This window comes from Neofelis nebulosa, chromosome 3 (genome assembly GCF_028018385.1).
Source record: "Neofelis nebulosa isolate mNeoNeb1 chromosome 3, mNeoNeb1.pri, whole genome shotgun sequence".
Lineage (NCBI taxonomy): Eukaryota > Metazoa > Chordata > Mammalia > Carnivora > Felidae > Neofelis > Neofelis nebulosa.
In genome coordinates this window covers 145,384,982-145,401,916 of record NC_080784.1, presented here as the reverse complement: position 1 = coordinate 145,401,916, position 16,935 = coordinate 145,384,982, and the positions used below count along the sequence as shown (strand labels likewise).

The 16,935-nt window shown below is 38.8% G+C and overlaps 1 protein-coding gene across 7 annotated transcripts in view; it reads left to right on the top strand.

The window, feature by feature from the left end:
• Window positions 1–16,668, top strand: part of ART3 (ADP-ribosyltransferase 3 (inactive)) — a 140,626-nt gene extending 123,958 nt beyond the window's left edge. For 4 of the 7 annotated variants that reach the window (XM_058722238.1, XM_058722241.1, XM_058722240.1 and 1 more), the window contains exons 4-12: window positions 6,601–6,633; window positions 7,580–7,612; window positions 8,591–8,620; window positions 10,571–10,603; window positions 11,687–11,719; window positions 12,334–12,366; window positions 13,257–13,289; window positions 14,604–14,636; window positions 16,263–16,668. In XM_058722238.1, coding sequence (XP_058578221.1) covers window positions 6,601–6,633; window positions 7,580–7,612; window positions 8,591–8,620; window positions 10,571–10,603; window positions 11,687–11,719; window positions 12,334–12,366; window positions 13,257–13,289; window positions 14,604–14,636; window positions 16,263–16,402 — 401 coding nt within the window. In that variant the 3' untranslated portion in view covers window positions 16,403–16,668. The remainder of the gene's footprint in view (window positions 1–6,600; window positions 6,634–7,579; window positions 7,613–8,590; window positions 8,621–10,570; window positions 10,604–11,686; window positions 11,720–12,333; window positions 12,367–13,256; window positions 13,290–14,603; window positions 14,637–16,262) is intronic. The other 3 variants (XM_058722235.1, XM_058722236.1, XM_058722242.1) reach the window with 3 other exon arrangements.
• The last annotated feature ends 267 nt before the right edge of the window (window positions 16,669–16,935 follow it).

Genomic DNA, 16,935 nt, shown 5'->3' with positions numbered 1-16,935 from the left:
GACCTGAGCCAAAGCCGGACACCCAACTGACTGAGCCACCCAGGCGCCCCTTAAGGTTTTTTTTAATGTTTATTTATTTTTGAGTGGGGGGGGGGCAGTGTCAGAGTGTGAGCAGGGGAGGAGCAGAGAGAGAGGGAGACAGGGAATCTGAAGCAGGCTCCAGGCTTTGAGCTGTCAGCACAGAGCCTGACATGGGGCTCAAACTCATGAACTGTGAGATCATGATCTGAGCCAAAGTCGGATACTTAAGTGACTGAGCCACCTAGACGCCCCAAAGCTAGGGTTTTTGGATAATCAGGGATTTTAAAAACTCAAGCCAGATGGATATAATCAGAACCTTGTTCCAATGTCACTGAATATAACTCTGGATGAAAAAAATGTATTTCTAGAAGGGATAAAAAATTATACTAAATTTAGCTCTAATATAGTTCTCTGTTAATGGTTTTAAACTTGTGTATGATTTCCAAGGTAAAAATTTATTGTGGGCCTTACAAAAACTAGTTATCCCCCCTCCACCCAAAAAATAGGTCAGTTGGTTATGAATTGGAGAAAACATTGGTGTAGTACAATTTTCTGGTGGTCAAAAGTACTAATTTTGGTTTTAATCAAAGATTGTATGAGGGAACTGTGGGGTAAATGGAAACAAAATCCTTACTCCTTTCTCATGGGGAAATTACTGCAGGCTAACCTTCTTCTGTACCATTTTCCTAGAAAACTTGATAAAGGTAGAATGTGAATGGTACAATCATGCTACATTCCTTATTTTAAAAATGACCCATTGGAAAATTGTACCTGGATTGAGAAAACTATAGATGAATTATGATACCTTGTGGAAAACCATAGCTTTGGGATTCCCTGTGCCTTATAGTGCAAATATAAGATTTACTGGAAGGAAACTTCGAGAAATAGTACAATATACATCATACTCTGATCTCTCATTGTTTTACTGAACAGGCTAGGCATAGATCATCTGGCATTTTGGCCAGTGTTTCTATAGAGAGGGTCAAGATTGTATATATGTAAATATGTTCTTTTTTTCAACGTTCATTTTTTATTTTTTGGGACAGAGAGAGACAGAGCATGAACGGGGTAGGGACAGAGAGAGAGGGAGACACAGAATCGGAAACAGGCTCCAGGCTCTGAGCCATCAGCCCAGAGCCTGACGCAGGGCTCGAACTCACGGACCGTGAGATCGTGACCTGGCTGAAGTCGGACGCTTAACCGACTGCGCCACCCAGGCGCCTCATATGTAAATATGTTCTACATATTAGTAGAGTCATGGGGCCAGGGAATATATCAAGGTTCTTTAGCTGGAAAAGTAACCCTGTTACTTTTACTCCAGAGGAGCCCCTGGATTCCAGTGGCTGGTTTTAGTCTATTTTATTAATCTTACTAAGACCTGTTGAGCCAGTTCTCTGCTAAGCCATCAAAAGAGGGAAGGAAGATAAACCTGTAGGACTGTCCAAATTTAGTTTTCATAAATCCACCCCTAGCCCTTGAGGGCTCATTAAACATAAGTATATTCACTGGTTCTGATTAACACTCCTTTTTAGCCTCCCTTGAGAGGAGTAAAGTTCCAGTAAGTCATAGTCTTTCACAGCCTAATCATGGAAGTAACGTCTCATCACCTTTACTGTATTCTGTTTGCTAAAAACAAGTCATTAGGCTCAGTCCACATGCAAGAGGAGAGGATTATATAAGGGCGTGAGTACCAGGAGGCAGGATCACTGGGAACCATGTCAGAAGCTGCCTACCATAATCCCATCCCGTTACAGTTGGTCACTTCCTCTTGAGGATGATCCAGATTGGCTGTCCTTTTTCCACAATAATCAGTTCCATGGTGACCTCTGTGGCAAAGGAGTCTAGCTACAGAACCACTGGAAGCAGAGTCAACCTCCAGTTTCATGTACTCATGGTTTTGATCTAATCAATATGATCTATTTGTTTGCTGAGGTCATATGAAATATGTATTGATTTACTGAAGTAAAAGCAGGTATTGTATGAATGTCTATCCATCCACTGAGGTCAGAACAAGCACACCCACACAGAAAAGAGGAGAGTATGCTATTCCTCCAGTTCACCTCATTCTTTAACACCTAATTCCTTGATACTTGGAAAATTAGCTAACAGAGGTTAGCATGGTTTAATGCAACTTATAAATATCTCAAGACAGCCAACCAGTCAGTCTTGTAGAGATCTTCATTGGAAGGCTAATAGAATTTTTCGTTCGAGGTCCTAATCCTTTATAAATGACTTCCTTACTGTGGTAGATTTGCTTAGAGAGCCAGAAGCTATAGTAGATGATGGCCTCACATGCCTGATTTGCTTTGCCAGTCCCCAGGTGCTTTTCTCTAGGTGCATTCACTTCATATAAGCATGTACACATGTAGCATAAAGCTTGAGTTCTTGAGTTGTATTTGATGCATTTGTTTATGTAGAGAGGGACTACATATGGCTTTATCTTTAGTAATCCAGTTCTCAGTGTCTCAGGGGCCTGATCATACAGTCTAGAGCATTAGGATTGGCACATGAATGTATATAAAGGTAGATTTTAGTCAGTCCCAGGGCGGTGTACTTCCTGCCAGGATCACCATTTAAAGTTCAGCTACTCGCAAGAGCATCCAAGAAAATGAATAAGTTATTATAATGGATGGATGCAGCACTCCATTGGATGTGTCTAACCTGGGGGAAGGCTGTTTTATTAGAGAACTGTGCTGTCTTTTCAGGTGTGAAGTCTTGTAGCTAAGGTCTCCGTTGAGCCAGTAGTTCAGGGTAAAGGAGTACATAAGGCTTTTGTGATGTCTGATGTGGAGGTTCTCAGATTTTCTTGGTTCATGGTGTTCCTAGTGTTGTAATTGTTTTGACAGTATCCATATGCTAAAAGAAATACCTAAAAGGTTCCATTTATAGAGTCAAACAACTCAGTAAGTGTTTATGTTCTAACACCTTAGTAAGTGTTTGAAAAAGTAATATACATAAACAGTTTTCTAAAGATTATTTTATTCTTAGCTACAGTAACTTGCTAATGGGATATATATGCCTGTTTAACACTGCACAGTTTGTCAGACTTTGCAATCAGATTAGACACCACTTATTTCCTGATCCACATTGATTTTTCACATATATTTGCTTTTTGTCATAATTGCTGAAAACCCAGCCTTGCAAATATGTCCATCAAACAGAATATTGACATGGGATGACTTTGCAACTGAGTTCCACTTCAAGTTGTAGTTCTTGCTCTGCCTGACAGATACCAAGTACATCTGCGTTTGTCCTGAAATTTTAAAATATCCTTTGGTAGCCCTGTGAATTTGCTATAGCATTCACGGACACCTCCGCCACTGTTTGGAGACTGCAGGTCCCATAGACAGCCACTTGTTTGTGAAAGTGGTCAAGGCCTTAGGAGTCAGGTTTGGCTCTTAATTGGAAGTAAATCTCCATGGACAATGGAACTTCTGGGGTTTTATCTTACTGGTGGAACTTAAATTCAGGGAGAGCCCATCGCATGATAAGATAGTGGGTTGGAGAGACATGACTTTTCTTGCAGTGAGACAGTCTCAGTCCCAGTAACAGGCAAGCAGTAGCAGCTCCCAAAGGGAAGAAATGCTTATGTGCAGAAACCCAGTGATTAACAAATACTGCCTTAGTCTTGTTGCTGGAAATTCCAGTCAGCTCTGAGTTTGGTTATAGACATTTGTAATTTCTGGGGATCTGAAGGAGAAAGGGAACTCCGGAGAGGGCTTTATTTACTGTTGTCTGGACTGTTTCTAAGTCTTCTTACTGTAGAGTTCTCTGCTAAAATGGCAGTTTACAAGGTTTTCTAGTGTGACTGATAAAAATAGGCACCATTCGTGTTCTCATGGATTCTTTCCCTGGCCTCAGGTAGTTTCCCCATACCCGATCACATAAGTTGATCCGTATTTTGCTCAGTATTCAAAGGAAACCCTTTGAAGATCTCTGGGGTTCTCTCTGTACAGCACCCTCCTCTTTAGTACTCTGTAAAAACCAAATTATCTTTGTATTTTTTTTATGGAAAAAATTTAAACTACTTAATGGTTATAGTACCATTCAAGTTTCTATTTATTCTTGAGTTTTAATAAGTTCTATTTTTCTAGGCATTTGTTCTATATTTCAAATTTATTGGTGTAAATCTAGTCACAGTAATCTTGTGGGTTTTTTTACACCTATCAAATCTGTGGTTATAGTCCCTTCTTTAATTCTCTATATATTTGTGCTTTCTCCTCTTTATTTCTGCACCAGTCTCCTCTCTTTTAACCCAAAATAGTTTACTTTTTTGCTGTTGAAAAACTAATGGAAAATTAAATTCAGTCAAATAGGGAAGAGAAATGCAGTCTTGAATAAATGGATCTGTGTTAAACATTAAAGAAGATCCATTCTCGGGGCGCCTGGGTGGCGCAGTCGGTTAAGCATCCGACTTCAGCCAGGTCACGATCTCGCGGTCCATGAGTTCGAGCCCCGCGTCAGGCTCTGGGCTGATGGCTCGGAGCCTGGAGCCTGTTTCCGATTCTGTGTCTCCCTCTCTCTGCCCCTCCCCCGTTCATGCTCTGTCTCTCTCTGTCCCAAAAATAAAATAAAAAATGTTGGAAAAAAAAAAAAAAAAGAAGAAGATCCATTCTCTATTACTGGAGGCTCTCAAAAATTTTGTGCTTAAAAATCACTTGGGATTTCTTGTTTAAAATGCAGAATACAAGGCATCACCCCCAGAAATTCTGTATCAGTCCGGAGTCCTGGCTAGGAACTGGTGTACTTTTTAATAAGCACCCAGATGATTCTTAAGTATGTGATTAGAAGACTACACTTTGAGAAATATACTCTAATGTGTGGTACAGACGAAAGATAAAAGTTTTAAAATCCCCCAGTGTCTAGTCCCCTGGCCGAATCTTTCTATTATACCAATAGCTTTCTTATCCACATCTTCCCTCACCTTTACCTCACCCTCAACTAAGTCCTCTGAGTAAGGCTTGCACTTACTCATTTCCTGCTAAAGCAGTATTTTGTATTAGTCTCTAGACTGTTCTTAAAAAATGTCTAGTCTAGGGACGCCTGGGTGGCTCAGTCAGTTGAGCGTCCAACTTCCGCTCAGGTCATGATCTCGCGGTGTGTGAGTTTGAGCCCCGCGTCAGGCTCTGTGCTGACAGCTCGGAGCCTGGAGCCTGTTTCAGATTCCGTGTCTCCCTCTCTCTCTGACCTTCCCCTGCTCATGCTCTGTCTCTCTCTGTCTCAAAAATAAATAAAAACATTAAAAAAAAATTAAAAAAAAATGTCTAGTCTAAGGGCGCCTGGATGGCTCAGTCTGTTAAGTGTCTGACTCTTGGTTTTGGCTCAGTTCATTATTTCACGGTTTGTGGGTGCGAGTCCCATGTTGGGCTCTACACTGGCAGTGCAGAGCCTGCTTGGGATTCTCTCCCTCCCTCTCTTTGCCCCTCCCCCGGATGTGTGCACGTGTGCTCTCTCTCTCTCTCCGCCTCTCTCTCAAAATAAATAGATAAACAAAAATTTCAGTCTAGTCAGACACCTGAGGTTAGCCTCAGGGCACCATCCAGATTTGAACAGATCCCTACCATTTCCTTGACCAGTGGAAACTGGACCAAGACACCTAGATTCTTGGTTCAAATCCTACACAAGATGGTACAGGATTTGAGAGCAGATTATGGAAAAGTGCATCTCTCATAGTGAAGCCAGACATCTTGGGGATCCCCCCCCCCATTTTAGATGGATAGATTCATCCTCAGGTAGCTGAATATCCAGATTAGATCAGTGAGTTAGCCAAACATGGAGAAGAGACCATGGGACTCTAGATCCTCATGTGACTTTCTAGGAAGCCCTCCATATTTCATGGTGGCTCCAAATCTAAACATCCTCTCACTGAAGTTCTTGCCATAACCATAGTTGGGCATATCAGAGTTGTTGCTGCAGCACTGGTGACTTTTTCTAGGGCATCACCAAGGAGAGGGACTAGGACCTTATAAAGATACACTAGTAGGTGCCATATTCCTGCTCTCCAAAAACTGTAGAATTTTCTTATATATGTAGATCAGTGTTCTGGAACAGACCATAGATTAATGTTTGGGGTAGACCAACTTGTTGCCTTATATGAATGTGAAGGATCTTTCTTTATATATTCAAGGATCTAGAAGACCTGATTGACATTCTCTTTCTCCAGTGAATAGGAATTGTCATAGTAAAAGGATAGGTTTGCTGTTGAGGACATTTAGTATCTGAAGAGAAGATTAACTGAACAGATGGGTAAATTTTTTCCTAACTTTTGCAGACTAATCATAAAATAGAATCATAAAATGTTAGCCTTGGATGGGTATTTAGAGGTCATTTGAAGCAAATTCCCAGTAAAAGGTACAGCTAAGGAAACTTAATTCCAGAAGCATTAGATGTTTTATCAAAGATCATACTGTTTGGTGGCTGTAATATAAATACAAAAATGTAATTGTTCTGCATTTTGAATCCCACCAAATTATGGATCTTATAGACTAAAGCTGACAAATTAAGTTATCAGTAGCCATAAAACCAATTTGAAATCTTTACTAAGATTGTGTCTAACAAAGCTGTATCTTCATATTTCAGGACTAAAAGCTGAAAATTGTATTGAGAACATGGGTAAGATATGCTTTTAAAGTATTATCTTTCTAAGGGGGAATTTTATCAGCGTTCCTCTCCCAGGCATGCGGCAGAGCCACCCCACCATATTGTCATACCATCAGCCATCATTTTCTTGAGGCTAAGATGTGCTGCTGCTGCTACCACTGCCACCGCCGCCGCCACCACCACTACCACCACCGTGTCAGGTGGAGGGCCCAGGAGCCTCTGCTGCTTACTCTCCACCCCTAGCCACGCCTGGGGCTGTGCTCTCAAACACAGCATTTGCCTTGGGCATGCAGGGACCATGCTACTCTCACCGTAGCCTGTCCATGTAGGAGCTTAAGGACTTCTAAATGCCCCTACATGATTCCTATGCACAGAGCTAGATTCATAGTCTTATATTTTGATATCTTAGGAAATAACATCTGGGGGACTGACAAAGGGAAGAAGTAGAGTGCATTTGGCTTAAGGAGGGAATTGGGGGGGACAGAATGGTAATATGGTTTGTCTGTCTCTGCTTCCTCAGTGAAAAATAAGAGGAGGTAACAAAAATAATCTTTCTCAGAGGACCATAGGAAACATTTGGGAAGAAAAACAGGATTTCTATGAGGAATGGCATTATCAGATAAGCCCAATAGATTTGAACCAAGGTTTCCAGAAAATGCTTTAGGCTAATGCATGCTTTGGGTGGATCCTTTTGAAGATTTCCTTGCTAAAAAGTTTGAGAATAACGGTCTGCTTCTAGCTGTCTTCCTGGCTAGTTTTTCTATGAATTCTTCATGTAATTAAAATAAATCCATATCCATTTGCTTTGAGATTAAAATCTTAAATTTCTCATATTACTGTATTTTTGTAAGCCAACCTAAATCTTTATTATTAACAAGCATTTAAAAATAGAGTGAACCTGACATTTATTTAAATCTGATGATAGTACTTAGGTAATGAAAACGTGTTTGTATTTCAGAATATTCTCAACCCATCTATATCTACAACCCTGGTAAGTGTGCTCTAATTTTTAAAAATAATCTTTAAATGGATGTTTAATATTTAGCAGCTCTTTCCTGTTAGCAAATTCACTTCTTAGCTGAAGAAAGAGTACTTTGCAGACAGGAAGGGAAGTAACTTGACAGATAAGCGGGGGTGGGGGGTGGTAATCTATTTTGGGGAAACTTACCTTCCTACAAATGAGAGGGGTTGGGTCTTTGGAGATCTGAAGAATATGGAAACGTTCAGGAGAGTAGACCTGAAGAGCTAGTTGCTTTTGACAGGTCTGAGGACCTCTTATGTATAGTTCTGTATTTAGTCATTGAAATTAGCCCGTGTGGCACCACACATCCAGATGAAAGTAGAAAAGCTACTCATTTGCATCTGTCAGAGATGCTGATATTTGCTATCATTTGACTAAAGTATCTAGGTGATTAGATGCTTTTCCTCCCTAAGTTTCCACTTATGGTGATATGACTCAGATCACTTCTTTGCATTTAAGTTCCTTACTATGTGTTTGGCCCATGTAGCTACAGTATGTTTTTCTTCATTGATGAGAGAACAGCATCTGGCTTTTTCTTAAGTATGCAATTTACTTGATTTTTAGCAGATATTTCCTGTCCTGATGTGAAGCATTTTATGCCCTTGAGGACTTGCTTTGCAACACTTCTTATTGGCCCATTGCAGCCACAAGTTTTACTGGTCATTTCACAGAGATTTCAGCGAACTCTTCAAGACAGACATTTTTCTAGCTCATTGAGATCCCCAAGAGATTTGCTATATGTGATGATTTTTCTTTATAAAGGGGGCCAGAGGAAGGTTCCAATTAGGTACATTTAGACTCTGGCTTACATTTAGTAGCTTTAGTTGACTGGATATACCAAGTGATTCTTTATGGCTATCATACCTGAAAATAGTTTGTTGTAACTATAGTAATTCTCAGTTATTTTGTTTTATCACTAAAACGGATAAGTTTCTTCTTATAACTTAGGTGAGAAAAACCAGAATCTTGAAGACTCTGGTAAGACATTTTCATAAACTCTGGGGGTTTTCATTTGCAATATGGCTCTCTTAGTGATGGAAACAGGTAAGCATGGCATGGTAAGGAAAAGTCGGAAGAAGGCAGAACCCACTTTAGCGTACTCGTTTGGTATATCAGAGCCCTCCTAAGTTACAGATGGACCTTCTTTGTAAAGATGACACAGCAGCTCTCTCTCTTACCTGTCTTATCTCCAAGATGACCCACAGAGCAGTTAGAGACATGACATGAGGAATTAGTTCTAAAGAGCATATTTTCTGCTTTTATATAAGGTCAGCTGTTACATGGGTAGAGGAAGGTATAACTAATTACTCACAAACTCTTGTGACCTAGGGTTAGGGTGTTGGGCAGGAGCATTAAAAAATGGCATTATTGGGGCGCCTGGGTGGCGCAGTCGGTTAAGCGTCCGACTTCAGCCAGGTCACGATCTCGCGGTCCGTGAGTTCGAGCCCCGCGTCAGGCTCTGGGCTGATGGCTCGGAGCCTGGAGCCTGTTTCCGATTCTGTGTCTCCCTCTCTCTCTGCCCCTCCCCCGTTCATGCTCTGTCTTTCTCTGTCCCAAAAATAAAAAATAATAAAAAATGTAAAAAAAAATATATATATTAAAAAAAAAAAATGGCATTATTCTTTCCTAAATTAAAATGATTTTGTGTATTTATTTCTGCTTCCAGCAATCTGAGTAATAAATGCTGTTAACTATATACATCTGATTGTTTAGTGTATTTCAAAGTACAACTCATTTCCAGGTTTTTGTTTTTGTCTTTTTTTTAATAATGATACTACTCAAATGTCCTCAAGGGTGCTGAGACAGGGACCCTCATAAATTAATGATACGATTGTAAATTGGAACTTTTTTGAAGGGCAGTTTGATAGTATGTAGCCTTAAAAATGTCCATGCCTTTTAACCTAGTTTTAACACTTTTTAGATATTTGTCTTAAGGAAATATAAAGATTTGTGTGCAAAATGTTTACACTGTGATGGTAGCCAGAATTTATAAATAACCTTAGTGTCCAACAGTGGGGTATTGTTAACTAATATCCATATTATGAAACACTAAACAACTTAAAAATCATGTTTTTGAAAAATATTTAAAGACATGAGAAAGTGCTTATAGTGGCAAGTAAAAATATGTAAAACAGTGTACAGACTGTAATGGCAACTTCATTTTAACTATCAAAAGATACAAACATCCACTTACAAATAAGTACTGGGTATGTAATGTAAAGAATGATGACTAGACTACTACTGCTGTATGGCACATTTTAAAGTTGTTAAGAGAGTAGATCTTTTCACAAGGGAAAAATTCTTTCTTTTTTAAAATAACTACATGAGATGCTTTTTAAAATTCTTCATTCTTTCTTTTTTTAAATAACTATATGAGATGCTGGATGTTAATTGTAATCATTTCACAATATATATAATTCAAATCATCATGCTGTACACCTTAAACTTACAGTGCTATCAATTACATCATCAATAAAGTTGGGGAAAAATGCTTAAAATGTATATAAACATACATTATACATAGCAAAGAAATTGAAAGGAGATATACCAAAAATGTTGAGCATGAGTAGCTCTGAAATCTGGATTTTGAGTAATTTTTAATAAATTCCTGTGTTTTTCCAAATTATCTGTAATTGTAATGTATGTAATCGAGAAGTTTTATTTTTAAGAAATAAATCTAGGTCAGAGTCTTTGGACTGAATCTTAAAAAATCAACAAGAGCTGAGAGGAAGTTTTGCTTACTTTCAGAGAGCTCCTGGGTCAGTAGCCATAGTTGTTCTCACCGTTAAGTCAGACTCCAGGCCCCTGTCCCCTGCCACCTCTCAGAGCTTTTAGTTTTCCACTGTAAAAAGCCATATAAATATAAGGTTACATTAATTTTCAAGTTGATTGTATTTTTCACTAAACAATTTCTGCTCTCATCTTTAGGAACGAAAAGCCAGGAGACCACTGTCTTACCTGGTAAGTGATCTTTTCCGTACCCTCTGAGACTGGCTATAAGGTTAGGAGGTGACATGAGGACTGACTCCTAGGACTAAGGCCATTGTTGGACATGGAAGAGTTTGAGGAATGAGTTAAGCCAGAACAGAGGGACTCCGTTAATTGAATGTTTAATATGTTCCACGCAGTGTACTAAGCACTTTTATGATGTATCTCCTTTAATTATCATTTACTACAAACCTACAGTGTAAGTATTTCTTGGCATAAATAAGGAATTGAAGCTCAGAGGGATTAGAAGCCTGCCCAATCACAGAACTAATAATTATAATGACAATAGTACTAGACCAAGCAGACTCTTAGACCCAGCACTATTTCGTTTAAAAGCCAATGTGCTAGGACTGCCTTATAAAGATTGATTGAAGATATATGGGCCATATCATGAAAGTTCTTGAAGACCAGGCTAAAGAGTGGGCTTGCTTTGTCAGAGGATGAAGAGCCATTGAAAGGTGTTTGGGGTGGGGGGGAGTACCTGGGTGGCTCAGGTGGTTAAACGTCCAACATTTCATTTCCACTCAGGTCATGATCTCGCGGCTCGTGGCATTGAGCCCCGTGTCAGGCTATGCATTGGCCGCACAGAGCCTGTTGGGATTTTCTCCCTCTCTCTCTCTCTGACCCTCCCCCACTTGTGCATGTGCTCGCTCTCTCTCAAATAAATTAAAAAATTAAAAAATAAATTAATTAATTAAAAAAAAAAATGGGGTGCCTGCGTGGCTCAGTCGGTTAAGCGTCCAACTCTTGATTTTGGCTCAGGTCATAATCTCATAGTTTGTGGGTTCCAGCCCCATGTGGGGCTGTGCACTGATAGCATGGACCCTGCTTGGGGTTCTCTCTCTCCCTCTCTCTCTGCCCCTCCCTTGCTCTCTTTTTCTCAAAAATAAATAAAACTTAAAAAAAAAAAAAAAAGGTGTTTTTGTTGATAGTTTTATTTTCCCTTTTTTTTTTTTTTTTTTTTTTTAAGGATTGGAGATGGGGGAAGTGTAGACAGAGGGGACCATTCACAATGCAAGACAATTGATTAACACTAATATTTATTTTTGTCTTGAGGTGTGATGAGCCATGAACCCACGCAAATACCTGGTAAGACAGCTTTCTTTTTACTCTTTGGGTCCAAGTATGAGGTGAGAAGAATTCCCCCAGGCATTAAGAAATATATCTTCATGAGACTATTATTCATTAGCATTTCCCTTACAGCCTACTGCTAGCCATTCTACTAAGATTTAGCTGGGGAGGAGAGTAGAAAGGAAAAAAGTGTCTTTCTTCCCTAGCATTCATATGTTCCTAGAGCAGGAAACTTAGCTTGTTAGGGGCATGGCTGAAGGCAAGGCTGCTGGGACCTGGAGGCATGCAGGCCAGCACCTTCTAGGTTCTATAGCTTAAGTTACTCAGAAAATTCAGCGTCATGAAGACGCTGACTATTTGCTTTGGCTAACATTTCAGCATCTAGAATTTCCAGGTAACAAAATACAGTCTTCTAGCATACAGACAAGCCATGGCAGAAAGCTTCTCTAAGCTTGAAGTGGATTTGCACAGTGAGGGCTCTCATAGCCATAACTTTTAAATAAAAAGCCAGGAATCACAGTGCAGTGGGAGCTTTGGCATTTATATCACTTAAGCTCATCAGACAAGAAGAGTTGGGAGAACGTACTCATTGGAGCAAACTGTAAGTCACTGAAAACTTCTTTCTCGTTTAGGAATGAAAATTCCAGAAACTTTTTCACTACCTGGTAAGCAGTGGTTGGCATATGAGAGAAGAAGTTGCCCATTTGGGGGGTTTAGTTAACAGTTGTCACCATTAGATATGCAGGGGAGCCTCAGTACTTTGCACAAGATCACGTAAGTGAGTGAAGGACCCAGGTCTCTTAACTTACGGCCAAGTACCCATTATTCCTGAAGACTTTGGTTCCTTAAGTGTTTTTCCAGTTTTATTTACCATGGCACATTTAGCCTACCAATAAAATATAATCATGAAAAAAGATATTTAAACAGTGTGAGGCTGTGGTGAGGACAAGGCTATTGAGGAGCCTTGGGCTTCTGTGACCAGAGAAACTGTATAGTGTTTCCTGTCAAGTTCCTCAGAAGGGGCTCAGAAAATATGCTTACAGAGGAGGAAAAATGTTGAAAGGCCCCCAAACTTCATTTTTTTTTCCCTGGATTTGCCGTGTTGTGTCACACATTTATTTGGTTACAAGTTTGAAGTGAACCTCTAACAACACTGATGACACACCTTGTGTGTCTACAACTCTTCAGCTCAGTGGCCCGAGTTTGCATAGTATTTTCATTGACTCCTTTGAGATACAGTGGTTATCTGAAAGGCAGCTGCTGAGCCAGGTGTCGGGAATGAACACAGGCTGTATAGACAGACAGTCCCAGCTTAACGAAGTCTTTCTTCTGCCATTTTCACAGGGTAACTTTTTATGTAAGCTATTTCACTTTCCTGTGCTGGTGCTTCTGCTTCCGCTTCCACATCTGTAAAATGAAAATTTATGTCTTGCAGGACTGATTAAAGTCCTAATGAGATAAAGTTTGTCAAAATGAATGGTAGTTTAAAATAGTTAAAATAGTAGTAAGTTGTAGCTGTCTTTATTATTATTATCTGAAATTCTTTCTCATTTAGGAATAAAAGTGGTGCAACTGGATGAAAAACCTGGTAATAAATTCTTTTTTGGGGGTGGAGGTACCATGGGGTTCTGGGTCCTTTAATATTATCATTCAGTTAGCTCAGTCTTAAGGGGGTTAAGGAAGACACCTGGGCTGCACAGCTTCTCTGATACCCCAGTATGCAAGCCAGAGGGAGAAAATATTGAGAACCCCTTTCAGTGTGAGCAGCAGGCTGCTATTATGGCTCTCTGGGCTAAGCAAAGAAAAAGATAGTTGACCGGCAACTGGAAGAGTTGGCTTCCAGCTGCACATGTGTATTGCAGAATGGAACAGGAGGCTTCCCAGGGTCAGGTGGCTACTGTGAGGGGATCTGTAGTAACAGGAACAGCATCATCAGAGAGGTGTGTATGAGAAGCCTACAACATGAGACCAGTCATTCTGTGTTCCTCACTGCACTTGCCATGTCCTCCAGAGAGGCCACTAGGTTTTGCTGGGAATGTTTTGTATTGTGCTCTCTCCTAGAAAGCTGTGTGTAGTGCAAGCTTTTTAAAAGTGTCAAAACATTTACACAGGATCTCGTTTAATCGTTAAGATAAATATTGTTATTGCCATTTCAGAGATGAAAGTATGGAATATAGGAAATTTAAGGAACCTGTAAAGGACTAGAAAGAGAAAACCAGGACTCACACTTTTCAAATTTTGTTCACTTTCTGTCATATGACACTTGTCTTCCAGCCAGATTTAGTTATAAAAAAAATACGCCTCTATCCTGGGCTCCTGGAATGGGTATCTGGCTTCAAAACTATCAAAATATGGCAATATTGTAATATTTCAATGCTAGCACAGCATTGTAATTGAGGTGGTATATCATAGTAATGGAGAACAGAGGCTTTGAAATCAGACATTGCTACCACTGATTGCCTCTGTGATTTTGTGCAAGTTTTGAGGAACATCTGTATAATACTGATAACTATATCTACTGGGACTGTAAGAAATCTGACAATTACATAAATTGCTTACACAATGCATGACACATAGAAAGCACTCAGTAAATAGTTGGTATTAATGTTGTACTTGGGAATCTTAGTTCAACGTGCAGAAAAAGTACTTTTTTGTAAATAAAATTTTAATTTTTCTTTTAATGGAAACACATGTACATACAAGGTAAACAAAATTTCAAAGAGCACAAGTGAGTAAAAATTAAACCCTTCCCCAACCCCACACATACATATAAGCCCAATACCCTGCCCTGCAGGCCCATTCTCAGAGATAACCATGTTTGCTTAATCATTTAGTCAGATTTTTCTCTTTCTGGATATATAGATGTACAATGCAACTAACTCAAAATCTGTTTCTATTTTAGAAGACCAAAGTCAGGAAAATATCGGCAATCCTAGTAAGAAATACTTCATTTCCTTAGTTGATAAGTGTCTGATCTGCAATATAAAAGAAGTGACAAATTTATTTTTCTTCAATAACAGGAACAAAGTTTCAAGAGTTTCAGGAATCATAGTAACGGAATATAATGTCATATCCAAATGCTTATTGTGTGTATATGGTGGGAGCAACTGGGCTTTATTTCTTAAGCAGTCATTTTCAGCTGTGTTCTGTTTAGAGTTGTGGTTCTCAACCCTATCAACCCACTTCTCCCTTTTTATAACAAGTATTTATAAAGCCTTTATACTATGCTGAAGTACCATTCATAGATAAGAAGACCCACCTGCACCCATAAAAATATCAGTATAATTTTTTAATTATAATTTATAACAAAATTATGTACATTTCAATATGTAAGTGCCTACATTATACTAAAAGACATAATGGACAGATGATTGTATTTACTTAACACAAATTGGATTTAAGAGAAGACTGGAAGCTATTCTATGCAAGTATAAGAAAATGAAAGAGAAGAAGTAGAAACTAGATGGAAACTAATGTTTATTAAAACTATCCAAAAATACTTTGTTTCTACATAAAATTGATTTTGGTTCTGGGTTTAAGCATTATAAATAGATTATTAACTTACATGTGTGTCTGGCGGTGCATTTGAAGTTTGTGTGGAAGTGGGTTAATTTTTCATTGTGCAAACACTGTCCAGAGCATTGGACAGCATCCATCTTGCCTTCTGTACTTCTACCTCACTATTGTGACTATCAAAAAATATTCTGACAAGTTCCCAAACTGCCTCTTAGGGGACAGTACTGCTCCCTTGAGAACCACGGCTCTGTAGTACAAATTAATGTATGAATACACCTGCCTCTCCATTTCCCCATCTGTATACATACAAATGCATGGCAAGTAAATTGATAATATGAGTTAAAGACTTATAAAATTTATTGCCTGTTTCTCTGTGTTTCATGTATGAAATCTGAGTGGTGATCCCATTTGGATACTTCCTAGTTCTCCCTTGTATGGTCTAAACCAAAATATAGCCATAATTTAGTTAAGGGATAACTGAATTATCATGTGAAACATCATCCTCACATGGATGGACTGCACTGTTCCTCTTCACTAGTTCCTATGTAAGGGAAGCCATTTTCTACAGTGTTTCATGTATGGAGGGGAAAAGTTAATTTATTTTATCAGTTGGCAGGACTCAGCATTTAAAAGTGCAGCTATATTTAATCATTTATTAGTCGCTGGTGGCATATATATATTAGATATAGCCTTACTTGAAATAAACACAGAATTAAACTTTACCTTGCATGTATATACAGAAAATGAAAACAGAAAATTGCTATGAAATTCTAGAGAACTTGAACAACAACAACAAAGTATGTTGTCTGCATAGATATTAAAAAGGCTGTGGAATCCTCGATGAAACCTAGAGCAGCATACCCTGATGGTATATATGAAAATGTAGCCTGAAATCTGTAATGAACTATATTTATTTCAACATTGTTTCTGGTTAGAAGTATTTTAGTTAAGTTTATGACTCAGGCTAAATGTCTGCATGGTTTAGGTGGATAAAACTCAGTATCAGAAATGACATGTGTCAGTCACTGTGTCTTCTCATTAACAGCTCCAGGTCCGGTTCCAGTTCCAGTTCCAGGTCCCAAAACCCATCCCTCTGCATCCTCTGGCAAAATGCTCCTTCCACCATTGGCGACGTTCATCATTTTAATCATTGCTTCTGCTGTAAATCTCTTTGTTGCTCTGTAGTCTGTTACATTCTTTATTACTTAAAATATCCTGAGGGATCCCACAGGAAACCATCAAAAGGAATGATGTATTTTTCACTTTTGGTCAAAGTCACTTGATAACATGAGGACTGCACATTTGTTATTTACTTTGCACATTCAGAGTTGGTCCAGATATGTCATAGAATTCATTTTTCATTTATTTCTATATTAATTTATGATTGCAAAAAACTCGCCTGTATACTTCTGATTGAATTCAATAAAAGAATTTAAGATTGTTGGATATAATTTCAGAATTGCCAGATTATTAAAATATCAATACTGTTAGTGATTAACATGAATTTAATTCCTGAATTAGAATTTTAAAGATTCTTTTACTCATCTTTCAGTGATCAGACTTTAACTTCAAATAGCATCATCCCTCAATCTCTTCATCTTCCCTCAATATATGAACACTTACATAAACACAGTCGTTAACTAAGTGTTTCATTTATAGTCCCTGAGTTAAATCTCATATTAACCCAGGAAAGTAGACAGTAGTGAATGAATATATGT